Source organism: Agelaius phoeniceus, chromosome 4 (genome assembly GCF_051311805.1).
Source record: "Agelaius phoeniceus isolate bAgePho1 chromosome 4, bAgePho1.hap1, whole genome shotgun sequence".
Classification (NCBI taxonomy): Eukaryota; Metazoa; Chordata; class Aves; order Passeriformes; family Icteridae; genus Agelaius; species Agelaius phoeniceus.
In genome coordinates, this window is record NC_135268.1 from 43,496,257 (window position 1) to 43,516,143 (window position 19,887).

At 36.1% G+C, this 19,887-nt stretch overlaps 1 protein-coding gene across 1 annotated transcript in view; it reads right to left on the reverse strand.

Moving 5' to 3' along the window:
• Nucleotides 1-19,887, reverse strand: part of FAT1 (FAT atypical cadherin 1) — a 101,457-nt gene that overhangs the window by 63,689 nt on the left and 17,881 nt on the right. Inside the window, 1 exon segment of the mRNA XM_077177467.1 lies at nucleotides 2,245-2,559. Coding sequence (XP_077033582.1) covers nucleotides 2,245-2,559 — 315 coding nt within the window.

Consider the following 19,887-nt stretch of genomic DNA (forward strand, 5'->3'; position numbering starts at 1 on the left):
TGAACTGCTTGCTTCTAGTGTATGCATGCCACAATAGAGGCAGGTAAGAAGCTCACTTGACAGAAAATCTTTATTCTGTTTCTATTAAGTGCTGCTTATCACTTCACCATCTATTGTGCTGAGCTCTCTCTCTCAAGGTCCCTTTGTAACATAAATGAGATCACAGTAAGCTACTGATATAGAAAACTGCAAACTCTGTCCAAAGACAAGTCACAACCTCCCAGTGCCCTAATTCTAACCATTAAATAGGAATAAAGATATTTCTTTATGTCAAAACTTCAGCAAGGGAGGTACAGTAGTGTCTTTTTTCAAAACACAGTTTGGAAAATACCACTTGATGATACAGGGGGCTGAAAGAGGAGGAAAAGAACAGAAGAAAGAGAAAGAGAAAATGACCTGCAGGAATATTTAAGGAAACAATAACCAAAAATAACTGGCCAATCATAGAGTAATGATGAAAAGAATGGAGATACAATTTATGTTCCTTTGCAATTTTAATACTGCAGTCACTCACTTTTTTCCACCCAACTTACAAACAATTTTATTCCCATTCTCTCAGTATTATATTGAGACAACAAAAAATATCAAAGTGGCAGGCAATAGAACTTTTTCAAAATCAGAAAGCACAAGGAAGTAGATAAAAAAGCAGATTTTTTTTTCCTTTTGCATCATGTAAAATGAGAAAAAAGAGACAGAGTAAAGAAAATAGAAATAAAGCATACAAACACTTTCTGCATTCACTTTAGAAGACTGTGGTTGAATTTCTCTTGCTTTACTTTTCAAGCTCCCTTTTCTCTAAAACCAACATTTTGTAAATATAGTTTAGATGAAGGCTTTAACTATACTAAATATCTTCTGTTGCTATAGCTATTTCATATGTCCCTCTTGGCAGTGTTTTCACAGATGCAGCACATGCTGACAAAGAAGTTATTGGCAGAAATAACCCAAATAACGTATCTGTGTTTGCACTCAGAGCTTTGCTGACACAGCAATTGCAATTGATAAAGCACACAAGTCTTTCATACCCTGAGCTGAAATAACTACAGAACAAAATGAATGCCATAGCCTTCAAAACATTTTTTTCACTCAATTTTTGGTCCTTTAATTACCTTGAAATTGCTTCCATGAATGGGCAAGAGCTAAATTATTAAAGCTTCTACTGCTCCCTTGTACTTACTGGGTTTGTAATTGATTAAAGTTGCTCACTACGCCTCTGCAGGATCTCTAATCTAAAACTCTTGGAGTTGTGATAAAAAAAAACTGGCTCAGTGAACCAGACGGATCTCTCATAATTTTTACTGTGAAATAATACCTAAACACAACATATGAAAAGCTAAGCTGGGCACAACCTTGCAAAAAAACCCCAAGTTCTTCTCTAGGCATAAATTGTGGGGAAAACATCCAGTATGTATATTATTTTCTCCACATTCAGAAGGAAGGGATAATAGGCAATACTTAAAATATTTTCAAAATTACTAGGTAGCTTCAGTTAAGACTGATTATTTTGCTTCCCATCTGTCTGTCCTACACACCTTTCAGTACCTGCAATTCAGTTACTAAAAGGGTACCTGGTTCTTGTGTTTGTACTCCCCTGTTAAAACCTCAGTGTTGCTTTCTGAAGCTTTCCAAATAACCAGTGAACTCAGACTCTTTATTTTCAGTGCATAAAAACCACAGCTGAAAATAATCCTCCAGATTATGTATTTCTAGCAGCAACAATAGTTAATTACAAAGAAAGTATCTTCTGACTGTGGGACAAGTGAGTCTGCAGGGAGTAAATGGCTTATTTTGCTTAGACTAACATGACACCCTCCCCCTGGCCACCAAAAAATAATTTTAAAAACAGGCCTGACAAAAAAAAAAAAAACAACTATGAAGACAACTAAAAACAACTTGGATGAAACTAAATTAAAATATGGGTTTTTACTGTATAGTTACTGCACTGTAAAAATGCACGGACATTGACCAGTCTAGAGAGGAGCTACTCAGAAGTAAGCCTTCAGAAAACATGCCTGATGTGGATGTCAAGTACTTGGAACCAAGTGCTCCACTCTAATATCTCTTTTTCTACATGTTTATATAACTTACTTATACTGACACAGCCCAAGACACCAGCTTAACTCCAGCTATTGTGAAAGCATGTTTTCAATATTAAACCAAAGATTTTGATTTCACCTGGTTTATGCAATTATGCAAACACATTAATTTATTAATACCTAAAATAAAACACTGTATTGTACTTACCAGTTTTGGGGTTTATTGAGAAGAATCCCTGTGGATTTCCACTTGTAATCTTGTAGGTTAGTTTTTCACTTGAGCTCGAATCTGGATCAAATGCCTCAATCTGAATGACAGACACATCTTTAGGTGAGTTTTCCATGACCTCTGGGTAATAAACTGGTTCTGTGGTCTGAGGAGCATTATCATTAACATCCCCAACTTCTATGTAGATTTCGATGAAAGATGATAAAGGCACAACGCCTTGGTCTGTTGCATAAACAGTAAGCCAGTAATGCGAAGTAGTCTCACGATCCAGGTGATCTGCAGTCTCAATAATGCCTGTTTAATAGGAAGAAAGAGAAATAGAAAATGCTCAGTAAGTATGCAGAAATGTGTAAAAATACAGTAAGCAACAAGTTTAAGTAAATTAATAAATCAAAATGAATACAAGTTCAAAACAACCAACATTGATTCCACAGTGTGTGCTAATATACACACACACAAAGACTAATCTGAAGCCACAAAAAATAAAATTACTGTAAGAGTTTTCAGCAATTATGCATCACTTACTAAAACAATATATTACTTTATTTCCTTTCCAACATATTTTGAAATACATCAGACCAGTTAGCACTATTCATAAAATCAGTTTTGCCTAAAAGATTAAATTAAATATATAATTCACAATCTTTTGGGACTTGAATGACCCTCTTCCCTCTTTACTCATTACAGTAAATTGCATACCACATTAAACTATCTGGTTTAGATGCCAAGTTCTTGACCTCTTTACTATTATTCGTATTAATGAATTACTACTTAAATGTGAAACATTTTTATCTCTGTGCCCAAATGAATTATTTGGCTGAACTTTCTCTATATGCTGATTTATATTCACACAGACATGTCACAGAAAAGAAACCAAATGTTATACCAAAGGTAGCTTTTGCCACATTAGGACTAACCAATGGTTGCCATTACTCTGGAAATGGAAGGCAGCAAAAATAGAGGCAAAAATCTGCTCAATCTTACAAACATAAAATGAATTACCAAATAAGGAGCTACTATGTACTTCGCAAACTTAATAAAAAGTTGTCTGCTGAGCCTACAGGAGATTGTCTAGGGCAGAAATGACTAAAGAATTTACACAGCATGAAGAAATACAACTTTATTTTTACAAGCAGCTTACTTGACATACTATGCATGTGCCACAAGGCTATGTGCTATGGTGTAACCCATAAGATGGGGGATGAATATTAAATAGAGTCATGGAGCCATGGCAGAATAAAACTTCACACTTTCCTTTTCCTGATCCTACAGGGTGTCTGATTTGAGATATTTTCTTAAGAGAACTTAAGATCAATCTGATACATGTCAGGATGAGGAACAGAGTAAGTCCTTGCAACCATTTCAGTGGAAATTTTGAAGGGATTTGCCATGGCTCTTACTATTTGTTATACTCTCACACAGCAGGACTAATCGGAACTGGAGCCAAGATGAGTCAAACTATCACCATGACAGCCAGTTTTGGACTTTGGATAAAGCCACATCATGTGAGTATGCGTGATGCAGCACTTCTCCTGAGCTCATTTCCGTCACACAGATACATATATCTCTATACACTTACATATACACACCATCAGTCAAACAGGATCTCAATAAAACTATGCCACTGTTTTCACAGGAATTTTTTGGGAAAGGAATTAACTCCAAGTATTGTGTGCTTCACACACTACAGACAGTTTTTTGGATACATTATACTGACTAAGCAAAATATTAAGGAATTACTTATTTATTCATTACTTTCTTTGCCTTGTGAGAAGCTGGTCTGACCATGGCAAGTTAAAATTTCAAGACGTCAATAAGATCACTTCAGAAGAGCTGGAGGGGATTGAAACTGATGCTTAGACCTGCAAACTCCCACATACAGCATTTCAAGCAACATAGCACTTCAGAACTACCACCAGATGTCAGTGTGGAAATTGGTTTAATATAGCGTCAAAGGCAACAGAACTGGGGTAAAAAGGAGGGGCATTGCAATCTCAAAATAGGCATGAATTACATGCAGTCTATAAAAGTTTTCCTGAAAGTAAACTACTGGCTTTATAATTTCCTTTTTTATCTTTTTGCAGAACAACATCATCAACAACTAAGTTTAGGTGTTAATTAATACTGATATTTCACATTTCCGGTCTCTCTGCCTCAGTATTACATTTTGTTTGATGACAGTTTTACTATTACAACAAAAAGGTAATACTGTCCAGTAGTCATTGGATTTGTGGACTGGTTACCTGAATAGCTTCTGCATAAATTTCCTCTTAATAATGGACACAGCCTTGAGCACTCAGTTACCCAGATTCTATTTTGTAACTCATGGCACACTTTTTGTGTGACTCTACCTCAGCCAGGAGACTTGCTTGAGAGTAATCAAATTTGTTACTTACTGTGGCCTCACTTCTAAATCTAAATGCTGGATCTAAATGCCTCACTTCTAAATCTAAATACAAACACTTAATCTTAAATCTGGATGGACTCTATGTATGCCTTGGAAAGTTCTGTAAGCCCTTCATGTCCTACCAAAGAGAAGACTGGATTGTATTAACTCTCTTCTAGCGAAGGTTCCAGCAATGCTGCTTTTTTATTTGTGATTCGTGCTGAAAAGAGCAACTGTTTTCATTTTACACATCCCACTTTCTAAACAGTAGCTGCACCAGAACTGGCATATTAATTTAAACACAGCTTTCACTGATTCTAAAGAAAGATAAAAAGAGACTCTTGTGGAAATGAAGCTCACTTCCTGCAATATGCTCACCTAACACCTAGTTATTCTATTCTACCTCCCTAGTTATCAAAGTCCTCCTCAGATAAAAGGATGACTAAACCTATTCTACTTTTGTAGTGTATTAGTTCTCAAATGTCCATTCCCTTAAGTCACATCCATCACATGAGATGAAGAGGGAAAAAAAAGTACCACACCTGAAAAATTAGTATCTCAAAAAGAAATATGTGGAAAAACTTACAGTATGATACAGCGCACATGGGCAACTTTGTCTTTTGGTTAATTTTTAATTTCAATTTAGATCTGCATATATAATGTAACTTCTGTATATTTTACATTGACTTTGTAGAGAAAGGCTTAGAATCTGTCTGATGATCTGACCACTGGATGCGCCATGTAACACAGGTTCCCCAATAGGACAGCTCTGCTTTCATTAGAATGTCCCAATTTCCTACAGGGGCACTCACATAAACTCTAAGCATGCATTACTCAAAGTAACAGGGAATTTCATTGGTTTTCCCTTTTCCTCATGTTCCTCACTAAATTGATCCTGAATTTGAGGATGATCATTGTTTTTCTTTATGTGGCCTTTATAATTCCAATCTGAAATAAAAAGCATCCAGGAAAACAATTTTATGATCAGTCACCTATGCAAAACCATCTACCTAACTGTTTAATACTAATAAACAGGTTAATTCCTGAGTGATTTTGTTTTAAAGGTACAAAGGACACAGTTAAAAATAGATGCAATAGACAGGTATGAATGTGCAAGTTGGGAAGCAGATGTTTGTGGATGTCCTACCCCTGGAAGTGTTCAAGGCCAGCTTGGATGGGTCTTTAAACAACCTGGTGTCTGAAAGTGAAAGGTGTCTCTGCCCATGGGCACAGAGTTGGAACTAGATGAACTTAAAGGTTCTCTCCAGCCCAAACCATTCTACAATTCCATGATTACTAGAGACAATATCAGTTTTTGACAATATCAAAAATGAAGACTCAAAATAACATTCCTGCATCATAAAAGCTATGAAAAAGGGAACAGGAAGGTACAAAACAAAAATTTCCCTTCAATCTTCACATATTGAGAGCTATGGAGGAAAGGCCACCACACCTAGCTCTGCTCATTGCTCAAAGCTGCAGGCAATAGAGCAAAGGAAGGGATGACTGGTCTATTAATATGACTCAGCTTTCTTCCTGATGTTTGAACCCAGCAATAAAAGGGAACAGATATACTAATCCAGCACATATCTAGGGGTGGGGGCAGGCTCAGACAATCAAAATTTGAATTTCTTCTGGTTCTATATCAGCTTTTATGTCACAAAGTACAATAAAAACTAAACACACATAACTATAAGAAGTACTTCAGTTTTTCTCTGCCCCCTCAACAATCTGATCTTACCTCAGTAATTACAAAACACAATCCTGTTGTCATTACTCTAGTTGAAATTGCTCCTGCTTCTGAAAGTTTAACACTAAATCTTTCCTGATTTTGCCTATGAGAACACTAATAGCTTCATTTTTAATTTCTATTGAACAATAATGAATAAAATTGCCTGAAAACTTCAGTAGCCTACTACACCTTCTAAGGAACAGAAGCTCAAAAAAAAAGACTGATTACTTTTGTTAACAATGATAACAATCATTCTCCTACCAAATCACAAGTCTAGAACCAGTCCTTTAAGTACCATTGGTCTTGTCTCAGTTTTCTGCTTTTGCGAATGTTGACTACAGTAGCCTATTTTACATTTTAGGGCAGCACAAGACTGTATGCTGCCTGAAAGCCAGCACTCAGCACTTATGGAGTTAATAAATTCATTGGTTTCTAGTTCCAGTGGTTCTCAAGGTAACAGAGAAAAAACCCATCAGGACTCCTCTATCAAACAGAAATAATAAAACAATCTAATAAGAATTAATTTGTTTTAATCTTGCAAACATCTAGATCCATTAAGCATCAGTAAGATATTGATCATATTATCAGTTTCAAGAACATGTTTTGGCTCCTAGAAAGAATTTTTCCTTTTCTCTTTGAGTGATGCAAGGCACATTTAAGGAATACACCTTAAGCGCCTTTACTGTATCTTCAATGCTGTAAAAGCTCCATCTCCGCTCTAACTCTTCCCCCATTCACAGAATATCTTTAATCAGCAGATTTCCCATCCATCCTCTATGCTAAGGCAGTTGGCTAATTTTGACTTTTACAAACCATTTGCTTTTTATGTAGCAAGACAAGTTGAGAAATCTTTCACATGTATGGTAATCCCAAAGACTTGCAAACATTTTATTCAAAACATAAGGTGAAGTGAGGATTCAGAAAGCATTTTTCACTTGACTGGCTGTGCAATCTTGAAACCTTTCAGGTGGTCAGGATAAAAAGAAATTTAAATTCAGTCACTAACCACCAGAGGGGAGCACAAAAGAGCTCTGATGAAATGTTTCTCAGTCATCTGCAAGAGGATATCAGAACTGATTTTACAATATTCATATTCTGAAATTTTAGACTAGATATTGTTCCCACTTGATGCAGTAGGACTTTTCTATCAATTTCATTAAAGGAAGGCAAAAGTCCTAAGTGACTACTGTGGAATATAATTTAGACAGAATTTAATGTGGAGGAATAGGATGGTATATGAATACAGCAACTGAGGAAAAAGCCGAAAGAGTTCCCCATTGGCAACAAGAAGCAACACTTCCCCCAGTTTAAATCCCACAAGACAAATCACTACAACCAAAGTCACTCTTAAAAAAAATAAGGCTAAAATACACCTCAAATCTGACACTCTTACATATGCCAATTTTATCTAATTAACAAATGCTCAAACTATAATACTCCCAATTCCCAGGGATGATCCTCCTTAAGTGTGCTTATCCATAAGAACTCTAATTAACAATATTAATGATTCCATAATGGAAATCAAAACCTGCAATCATTTCTCAGCAAAGCATGAAAATGCAGTTTAGCAGAATTTGCCCCGGGAATGACATTTGAAGCAAACTAAGAAATCCCCGGCCTGGAACATGATGCTTGAAATCTGATTACAAACTCAATTAATCTAAGTTTTAATAAGTTGGGTAAATCAAAAAGCTTCTTCAGCTGCTTTAAAAGCCATTCTGAGGGCTAGGGGGAAAGCAGTATTTTACAAATTGCACGAACAAAAGTTTTGATCAAATATGACCTTCAACAAACAACCAATTCAACTCTAAGTTTCAAAAGGCAGTGGATTAAGCCTGTTATGAACACGGAGACACGCTGTCCTCAATGGCACTAGAGTGCCAGCACACCAACCCAGACTGCAACTGTCCTGAATTCTAAACAAACAGCAAGTCACTGCAGGGTAAACTACCACTAAGGCCTGCACACTCTTTTAAACTAGAGATAAAATTGCTCGGCACATACTGCAGTTTACTTTGTGATTCTCTGCTACCTCAAGACAGGCAACATATATTTTTCAGAAGTTACTATGTGAACAAGGGTCCAAAGGATCCCAGCTCCCAGAAGTTTACTTGCCAGTTTTTCTGAGAAAATTTCTTCTTTACATTTTGTGAAACTTTGCTTAAGTTGTTGTTAAAACAAAGAGTTTGTTAGTGGTTTGGCTACCTTCCTAAATAGTCTTATTTAATAAAATACTATTATATTTTAGCTTCTAATGTTATCCAATTCAAAACAGATAGTTTTCAGGTTGTTACTAAAATCTCCACAATTACATGGCTAGAATTGGCCAGAAAAACAAAGATATTTTATAAAGTTGGTATTTTCAACTTTTGATTTTTTGTGCAGCTCATTTTATTTGAAATTGCATCTCTTCTAGCCAATAACTTTGTTAATAACAGTGCAGCTCTTCAAACATATCCAGATCACACACAGATGAACACAAATTACTTCCCATTCATCTCTTCTTATATGCTCTATTTTTCTTAGATTTTTTTCCTACTTATTACCTATCATGATGTGATTAGCATTTTCCTGAGCTGTATAAATACAGAGCCTAAAGCAGAGAAGACAGGATTAAAAAAACAGAAAACAAACAAGAAACCAGGAAAGAGCATCTGGCCTAGGAAAAGATGAAGTGCTTGTCTGCTTCTCAGCAGACCCCAGAGGCCTTGAAGAGGAACACGTCCACACTCTTTTACCCTCCTTTTCCCTTGAGTAACTTCCAGAGGCACAGTCAAACCAAGTGCAACCCTGTGTGCTCCTGTGTGTTACACATAGGGGGTTTTTCACTTGTTTTTTTTTCCTCCGCTTTATGATCCCTGTCAGAAATGCTAAGAAGAAGAAGGTGACTAGGGAAAAAAAGTGCATTCATTAATAGTTATGGTATCTACGTATGCAAGATCAAACAGACTACAGCAGAGTATAGTGCATGATTTACAAGTACTACACCCATCTGTAATACTAATTGTGGCCAGTGTCATAGCTCAGATTCTTTCCACTTTTACAGCAATTAAAAAAAAACCCCTCTATCTGTGTTTCTGGTAACTTCCCAACTTCCTTTGATAACTTCTGAAGCTTCTGGTCATGACTGTAATCTGACATTGGGAAATGCCTTGAAGCAGCAGTCACAACCCTACATACCATAAAATGTTTTATAATTTGAAGGTTTTGAAACATGTAACCTATTGAACTCTGAAGAAAAAAATTATTCTTTCCCCCAGGCCACTGTGCTACTTTAACTCAGGCCTCTACCAAGCACCAGTGTGTAAGAGACAACTAAACCTTAAGCCTACCATGCTTCTAAAATAGCAGCCAATGCTAATGTCAACAAAATTTAATAGTATTTGATCACTCAAGTGTAATAAATAACCACTTAGTAAAACCAAAACAAAGACAGCACAATATCACATCAGCCCTAATTTTACACAAACCAACTATCCTTAAGCACTGAAAATTTTACTTATGTCCTGCCACAAAGACAACAAACTATTCAGTACATAAAACATCATCTGAAAAGCCCAAAATCTCCATCCTGGTAAGTCCATGAAACAATCTCCCTCTAAAGAAGGAATGGCATGAGATTCCTCTTGCAAAAGTGAAGTGTCAGCTCATCCACTCTATAAACACAGCAGAATACCAAGAGAGGCACAGCAATCTAACTCCTGAAATATTAAAGACTTGTGGCAGGCAGTGTGAACTTCTTACAAGTATATACAATCTCTTCTTTTAAGAAAAGTGTTATTTTCAACAAATAAGCTGAGCTGGAAAAGTTCCTTACTTTTATTGTGTGTGCACTTTGAACAGGAAGCATTAGGTGATTACGCCTCTACGGAACAAGGTGCAAAAGCCACCCAGAGAAATACGATTTGCTTTTCACCTCCATAGCAATTTAAAACTTATCAGTGACAATGCAAGCTACTCAGACTTCTGGCATCTGAAGATTCACACAGACTAAACAGTACTGTCTCAGAATGTAAATAATCCTTTCTTGCAGCTCTGAAGGAGAGTAAAAAGTTGTAGCAACTATTGCTTGCCTTTGAACCACACATGAACAAGAGATGTTCACTGCTTTGCACTCGCCTCCTCTCCAGAAGCATTAATTAGGCAAAGACAGAAAGTCTGTAACCTGGCAACAAACCATCCATACTGTGTTTTCCATACCTCAGAGTGGGGCGACTTGTCTGCAAACACATCTGAGGAATATCAATGTGCAAAACTAATGATTCAGTCTAGTTTGAAATAGTTTATTTTTCCCTTTTCAACCACTCAGAAATTCTTCTGGTTTGCCTAAGCTGAAAAGCAAATTAACACATTCTGATTTATTTTTTAAATAATTTGGTGCTTTACCTTTTACATGCATCTTGGTTAATTGCATTTTAATGTTATGTGGAAAAAAAATCCACCAAAAACCAACCAACCAACCTAAGAGTTTCTCATGTACCCCAAGATAATATTGTCTAGCATACAATGTAAACAACATAATCAATATAAATTATTTAGTTTGTTCTTAAAGTTAATGCTTGTGACATATATTGTACAGATTTTACACATTTGTTTCTTTAAATATTCAGTAAATTACTATACAGTAGTTTTAATTCACTTTTATATGTATATAACATTTCTTCTTTATCATAAATAAATTTCTTCTTTATAAGAAAAGCAATGAAAAAATCTAAACTTCACAATTTCAGCTTCAGAGAATGGACTGAAAAATTTCTCTCAGGAAAAGCTACCAAAAAAAGCACTTAAGCTGAAAATATCATACTGGAACTACGAGTCTTTTGTCAGCATGTATAAGGGCAGATCCCAGGAAATGTAATTAAATTTTGTTTATAGCTCTTATACATAGAAAGCTATACACATTTCAGGTTGTGTCTTGCATACTACCAGCTGAGAAATCATGCTTAGCTAGAACTGTTAAATGGAAAGCAACTCGTGGTGCTGTTTCAAGGACAAATTACTCTTTTTGTAACAAATCAAGGCCTGGAAAGTTTCAAATAAAATCACAATCATTATCAGTAAGTTGATGGAACTGCAGCAGTAGCAAGACCTTAAACACGTAGAGTCCACCCTTGCTTTCTTTCTATCCAGGGACCCCTTATTGCAAGTTCTGGGAGATGGAAGGGGAAGAATATCACTGCAAGGCACACAGAAGCCACCCTTAAACAGAGTAGAGGAACCATCACCAGCAGAGCAGATTTAAAATTCTAACAAAAAAAAAAAACAAAAACGCCCAAATGGAACAAAGAAAAACCTCAATCATAATAAAATTATGTTTTATATCTCAAATTCAACTTCACTGCACTGACTAGATATAGCAAAATATATAGCCAAATCCAGTTTTTTAGCAGTAGCTTAAGTAAATGTGATATTAGTACAAGCTCTCAAACTCCCCAGGTTTCATTACAAAACTACTGTATTTGAAATTAAGGAATTTCTATGACACTAATGGAACAACAGCAAGAGCAGTCAGTGAAGCAATCAGACACTATCAGTGTCCAGTGAAACCTGTCTCACTTTTCCAAGCCCATAGAAATTATCAAAGCTGTCCTTAGAAAATATTTTTTGGGGACAAAAACTTGGCATGCAAAGAGCCTCAGCATGTGGTCAAACCCAAACCTTGACATAAAAATTAAAAGCACAGAACACTTCATGCATCACTTCTCTGCTATGAGTGAACAGCAGTAACTTGAACAGCATTCAAGTAGAGAGAGAGAAAGGGTCACTACTGCCCTCTGCTATGCACAGCTTATAAACCAGGTAGGTAGACAGATTTGAAGAAAAACAGAATGTTCATCAGTTAAGTGCAGCTGTCTCTTAAATAAGCATCTAGAGATTGTACAAAGACCTAGAAGTAAAGATGTGCATAGCTAAAGCTCTACGCCAAAAACAGACTATATTTTAAAACATTGAAAAAACAGATTTATCAGGTACCATTATCATGTAAATGGGTAAAGTCAAATAAAAAATTATCAAAAAGAGAATTGTAAATAATTGGAAGCAGTAACATTTTAACTTCTAGTTCCTGCCACTTTACTTGCTGCATATTTCTACAAAAACAAGTCAAATGAACAGAACACAGTGTTCAGACCATTTACAAAAGAAAAATAGTTTTTATGTATGTTCCTAAAATTGTCTACATAAAATATTATGCCCAGAAATTATGAATTGGTACTAGGTAGTCTGGGCTACAAGCAATAAATCTCCTAAGGTCCACAAAGATTGTGAACTTCCTTTCAGGAAGTTGGGGGTTGGCGAGGGGGAATTTTTGCAATTAGAAGATCCGTGATGGCGCTGCCTTAGAACTCAACTGATTACTTCCAGTTCAAAAAATCTTTTGGGACAATGGCAGACAGCTCCCATTGTCAGCCTCATTTATAGTTATTTTAATAGTTCCAGCTTATTTCTGTCAGCTAGGCGGCTTGTATGTCAAGCTTTCGGACAGGCAATATAATTGCTATACAGAGGAACAGTACCATGTTGCTAAAGCTCGATATGGAGAGACACAAAAACCCCCTGATGCGTCCACATTAGGGAAATGTAATGTTAACTCCTATGCCAATAGCAAAAATTATTGTAATACAACCAAATAAAATCTACACTGCCTTGAAGAGACAGCAAGTAAAGCAAGCTTTGCTGTTAACATGACCAGTCATTCACGATTTGAGAGAAAGCTTGTTAAAAGAAACATGACTGCACTTCAACATCAACATTACAGCAAGTTTATAAAATACTAGAGAAAGCAGGACAAACTGCCACCAGGTTCTGAGCCAGCCCAAATTTTGTGGGATTTTGGAACCCACAAAAGCAGCTTCTGCATTACACGAGCAAGGTTTGTAGGATCTGAGGCAAGTCATTGCTCTGGCCACCCATCCCTTATTCAGGACAGTTTTTTGTCTCCAGATAAAGACACAACAAATTTCTATGTCCCAACAAACTCAGTTACACAGTATTATAAAATTAGAATAAGAAACTATTTAGGCAAAACACTTTGGGATAATATTGCTGAGCTGTTTTAAGCTAAGTTACCTTCATGACCAAGAAAATTTCTACTAAAATGTAGGTGATTCACAAACAAGCAAAGGCTTTTACAGGTCCACTGTTTGTTTACTTATGAACATCAAGGACAAAGAAGGAAATTAATTAATCAATTTTTTATAAAGAATGTGTACTTGCCTCTGCATGAGAAATGCAAAGGATGAATTTCTATATTCTTTGTTAAAGTTTATAAGAATTTCTTAAATACACAAATGAAAAAATATATGCTCTTTAGAACTCTGGCTTCACCAGTGACTGCAAAATCCCTCTTAACTTCTCTATTAGTCTTCTTACTACTAAGGAATTGTTGACAATGAGTGTGGTAAGTCTAATAATTTAGCTGGGAAATGGGGAGCCTCTGAAGGGGAAATTCCTCTGCAAAGGGCCCCAGGAATTTCAAAACTAACTGGAGTTGACAGATTAACCTAGGTCCCCCTTAGGCAGAAGAAGAGTCTGCAAGGAAAATAATGAGACGCATGGGAAGCCAATTACGCACAAGAGCAACACATTTAATTGTTCAGAAACTGGTTTGTTGATCCAGAAGGATCTAGCTGTTTAGACCTCTGCAAACTATTAAAACCTGGACAGTTCTGCAACAAGTATACTTTGAAACTATTAAACTTTACAGATTACAGGTTTTTTTCTGTAAATCTCAGAGGTTAGTGACCATCTTAAATAAGGGAAAATTGTTCCATGTATCCCAGATATACCTTTCCTGCACACACTGCATTTCTCTCAGATTCCCTTTTTGGTGGCAGTTTGAAACTGCAGCTTACCTCTTATCACTTCTGCAAAACACTGAAGGCCCCAGCAAGTCAAACAGAGTAGTCCTATCCTTCAGAAAGAAGCTGTTACAGCTGTGTTCCACAATAACTCTGGCTCATGTCTAACCCACCACAAAAAAATTGTTGTTTAGCACATGTGTGTGTTATTTATGCATGGCTGTGGTTTGGACTACTGCAATTTTGCTTCAAGCTTTCAGTCTCCAAAATATTTTCAGTTGCAGAAACTGCTGGTTAGCAATGATAGTTTCCAGACCAGCTCTGAGCAAGAAAAGATACTGATTTCTATCAAAAGGGAGGTAGCACGTTGAGGAATACTGGAAATCAGGCTATTACTGCTGCTCATGTTACTGCACCAGGTAGCTATATACACAAAAGCACTTAATTACTGCCAACAGAAATGCTGCTCCCAAGCAGATTTCTGTGTACAAAGAAGATCTGATATACCTCTGGGCATGCTAATGATAGGAGAGCAAAGCAAATTGACAAAGTCATGGAAGGAAAGCATCTGGGATTCAGTGACATCAAAAGACATTTTCATCCCTGTTCTAACAAAGTCAGATGTATTAACCTACAAAGTATCCATTTACTTATTCAGACTTTATTTCTCGTCCTGTTTCCAGAGGGGATTCTACATTGATCAGTACTGTTAAACTAATTTTTTATTAGCCTTATTTGCCTTTGCATATGAATCAAATTAAACACAAGGCCATACAGAGACACATTTCTGAACTTGTCTAGTTTTGAGTAAAATTTTAAAGCCAGGGGAATTCTGAAAGCAAAGAGTTTTGGTACCATAAAATTATGTTTATTCTCTTTGTTTAGGATTACTGTATCAAGCAAATGACAAATCCTCAATTTCCAAGCAAATTCTTAGAGCACACTGAAGAACCAATACATAACATCTAAAATGAAGACTTTTAACTAGAAAACTAGAGATTATTTATCAGATGTCAAGCATACTTATTTGTGGGGGTCCTGGATGCTTGCTGGGAAATAGTTTCAGTCTTTCTCATATAAACAATGGATAACTGCAGTCTTAATCAACACTCTCCAGAATAAAAAATTACAAATGGTAGTAGAAATTAATGCAAGTTACAGTTAAAAAGTATAAAAATCTATAAATTTAATTCATTTTATTGCTTATAGGCAAACCTGCAAGCATTTGGATGAACAAAGACCACAGAGTCTCTCTGACAGAATTTCCATTGAAAAAGCTTTTAGTTATTCTCCACAGAAACATTTTTTGCTGAAGATAACTGCACCCTTCAAAACAATACCAAAGAAAATGAGTGTGATTAATAATTGCTTCATAAACCAATAATTTCTCATAAAGAAGTAGATCAACTCTGTCAACACTAGAAGAGTGTAAATGAAAGAATATGATATTGTAGGTAATTAGTAGACCATTTAGACATAAAATGCATTTTGGTCCTAACCACTGAGGATTTTCTTCCTTGTTTAAGAAATTCACAGAATACACAGCAACTAGACTGAGTTGCACCAGGAGACCTTCTCAAATCCCTCTAACTGTGCATAGCTGTTGTCAAAAAGACAACTTCAAATGTTGGTCATTCTTGTGTTTGACTAGACTGAATGACTCAGTTTCCAAAGTCTTTTTTTATCATCCCTGGAATTACAGAAATAGAATGGCATCTATGTCTTATTCCATTTCCTGCCATCATCACATACGGAATCAATATTCACTCAAACATTTACTCCAATAATCAGCAGTAATCTTGCTCTCACTCTGTCACTCCCTTAACTTCTTATTAAACAATGCACATTAAAGCTGATGTGTCATTTGAGAAAATGGCAACTTGACAATTCATTTTCCACTAACAATTTTTGAACCTTCTCACACTTTCCTGCTCTACCTTAACTGTAAAAATTCAAGTCAATTCAAAATTTCACAGTACAAAATTTCACCATTCACTATGAACATTCTGAAGCAAGCAAAAAGCTAATTGAAAAGCTCAAATTCTCTGATAGTTTTTTGGTTTTACATTTACAAGCACAGTTCCTGATCTGTTGGTCTCTGTACTTAACAGACAAGGCCCCACTCAGAAATCTGATTAGGAATGGTGTAAATTAGTTTGGACTATGAACTGCTTAGATGTTATCACTTTTTTTTTTTTTTTTTTGAGCCATGTTTTGCCTATATCCATACATTTATGAATAAATTTCCATTTCTTCTTACATAGTTTTTTACTTTAAAACTATTGTCTGGACAAACACAGGCAACCCAAATATTACTATACTAACTAATAGCACAGGTAGAAAGCACATAGATATAACCAAAAATCAAATAAAAACACAGGTCATTTTCCCATTTCTGATTAATCTGCTGAAATTGATCCTGTAATATTTAAATTACCTTTAAAGTGAACTATCACACCAGACTTCTTATGTGAAGAAATAATCTTTCCTTCCCCCCTCCCAAAGTAAGTAACATTCCTTGCACAGGCAGCTGCACATTTGTTAATCATTAACTGGTTTTGAAATAATGATGGAGAGAAACTGTTAGCTATTTCTCACAATGGCACACCAACAAAATCTTGGAAACAGAGGATTAAGTGAATACTGTAAAATTATTTACGGTAAGAAAAAGATGCTGCATTATCATAGCTCATTCAATATCTTGCTGACAATATTAGTTGTTGTAAGCAAGAATTTCTGTGTTCAAACCTAAGTAATTAACTCAAATTTCATCAATAAAAATACAGCACTTTTAGCTAAAACAGAAAGAGATATCTTTGAAAATGAACTATGCTGCTAATATCTCAAATAATAATATATATGGCCAGAATTGCAACACCAAATATAATAGAGGCATAACCAATGCACACATTCCAATCTTATCTAGAATCACTTTGATTCACTCTACCTTGCTTTCATTACAGGAAGGGCACAGCAAGGGCATTCCTCTCAGATCAAACAGAAAATTCCACAGACAGAACTTTCCACATGTCTGATTCGTTGCAGATTAAACCCTTATCATTACACAGCAATCTCTAATTTTCATAGAGACAGGATATACCCTGTCATGGCAAATCTACAGGCAAAGGGGGGAGGAGAATTAAAAAAAAGTTAATACAAACCCCCTGCAGAATGGAGATGTATTCCCTGTGAAAGAGCTATACATGTCACTCTCACAGGTTTAGAGAAATGGAGGGGACAACATACCAACATTAAAATCACATTCATAATTCCATAATCCATAACTCCATCATAAACTTCTTGGCACTGAAAGTCTTTCAAGCTGAACTACCAAACTCCTTCTCTATCATAAATACAACCAGAACTACAGGCAACACATATAGGAAGTCTGTATTCATTTTTAGCCTATTATTTGTTCACTCTTATTCACTTACAGCATATTACGTTACTGGAATCTTCATTTTTTCACTCATATGACTGTATCAATTCTGTAATGCTCATGTACATTACCAGTAACACTAAAATTAGAAGGCTATTCCATAATTATGCTTCTTGTCTTTTGAAATTTGTAATATAATAACCTTTTAAGCCTTAAATCCTACAAAAAATATGAACAAGCACTCTATGATCAGCAACTTCAAAACCAAAACTCAGTAATTTTCACTTTGTGGTGTGTAGAGGTGGTATCAGGCTTTTTGCATCAGCAAAATAAGACTGTCTTTATTATAAACACCCAAAATGACTGATTTAAGATACATGAAGATTTTGGAAATGATTCATGTCAGAAAGGATTATTCTAGGTGGAAGAATAGTCAACAAAGCAATGCAAGTACTGTATTTTCTATGTGTAACTTTCCCAACATACAGCAGACATTCAGTTCTGCTATCAGCAATACCACACTGACAAGTTTGCAAAGACAGAACTCAGAGCACACGAGTTCTATTAATGACCACCACTACTAGTAGGTCAAGTCAATTTATATCCACAAACCCAGCAGTTTGCTCTGTAACCCTAATGCCAATCCAAACCATGCAACTACTTATAAGAACTATGAAGATATTGACAATCCTTGTTCACAAATAATTTTAAATTAAAAAGAAGCAGCAATTAGAATCATGGATAGAATACAAGGAGCTTGGGGAAACCTCATTTCTGAACATGGAAACAATTTGTTGCACTCCTGCTTCTAGATTCTTTGGATACTTCAGTTTTTCCAAAAATCCCTCTCTGATGGCACTGGAATCCTAGAGATTTTCTTTTCTTGAGCCTCATGGAGAGTGATGAATTGAAAATTCATTTTTGGCCACATTCAGATGTCCAGTGTAATAAAGTCATAGATGCAGTAAGAATGATAGACAGGTTAAAAAATGGACCTGCAAAACCTAGCTTCAGCAAAGCCCAAAGTATTTTTAAATCCAAGTTCTAAAGCTGCAACTACTGCATGTAATAAATTCTGGAAGTTTGCCAAATGCTCATGTAGGTTTGTCCTTTGTTAAATATGTCCAAATGCTGTATGATTAAAGTCTAAAATCTTCAAAGAAAAGAATAAACATTATGCAATCATTTCAAGCTCCCCTCCTTTGACCTTAATATGTACTTCAAAAGCTCAGCAGATGCTTAGTAGGAAATAAATGCTCAATTTAACAGATGTCCCAAGAGTGATATAGCAAGATGCACCTTCCATAGCTTTTGGCAACTCTTCCCTTTTATTATTCCTCTGCTCACAAGTACTTTTCAAGTCAAAGAGAGACCCAAGTAAGTTAATAGGCCCTTAGTATCTATTCTGCTGCCTGAACTGATTGCTGTTTATAAGGTAAATCTTTGGGACCACATGTGGCTCAGCCTCAGTTCATCTCCTACAGAGACAGAGCCCCCAGGCATCTCTGTTTTCATCAAACCAAGCTGTAACCAAATCAACACCTTTCAGAAAGGAACAATCCCTTACTTTCAGCATGCCTGCAGCAGAGGAGGGGAGCCTCAGCTTTTGTATGGGATCCCTATTTGGCAGCTAAGGTGATGTTTTACTCAGTAGGATACCTCAGAAAACTCAAACTACTTTGGAAGATGCCCCTGCCAACAGAGAACATAAGAAGAATATGTTTGTCTAAAACTAATTCAGCTTTTTCCAAAGACACATTCTAAAAGCTGCATTAACAACCTAATAGCACTTTGGGAGTTGCCACCATTACAAATGCAAATTACATGGTTTTCTTCAAGCCTAAGAAAGAAAAGTAATTCCCTAGCTCCAGGCTGCTCAGGACCTCGGTCCAAACCCAGGCCTCCTCAACCCCTGCCAAACTGAAACTCAACATTAGTTCCAAACACCAGGCTTAGTTTTATGTACCTAAAAAGAAACACAAATGCAACAGCATCATATCACAGTTTAACCTTGTGGCACCATTAGTTCTAGACCTTAGAATGACCATAATCACACCCTCAATACAGTAGTAGAAAGCTGCAAACTGCAGATGGTCCCTGACAGGTTAACCATGCAACCTCTTCTGAACTGGAGTATTAACATGCACTTAAACTAACTTTTGAATGTGAGATACTTTGCTTGATTGCTGGTACCATGGCTATCTGACACCTGAATTTATCATCTTCTAGTAAAATACTTTCTGTATTGCTTTCTATGGATAGCAGCAAATTCAGGCCTTGTCCTCAGTCTAACAGATAGTGAGTGCATCCCTCAGTCTTTTATTTC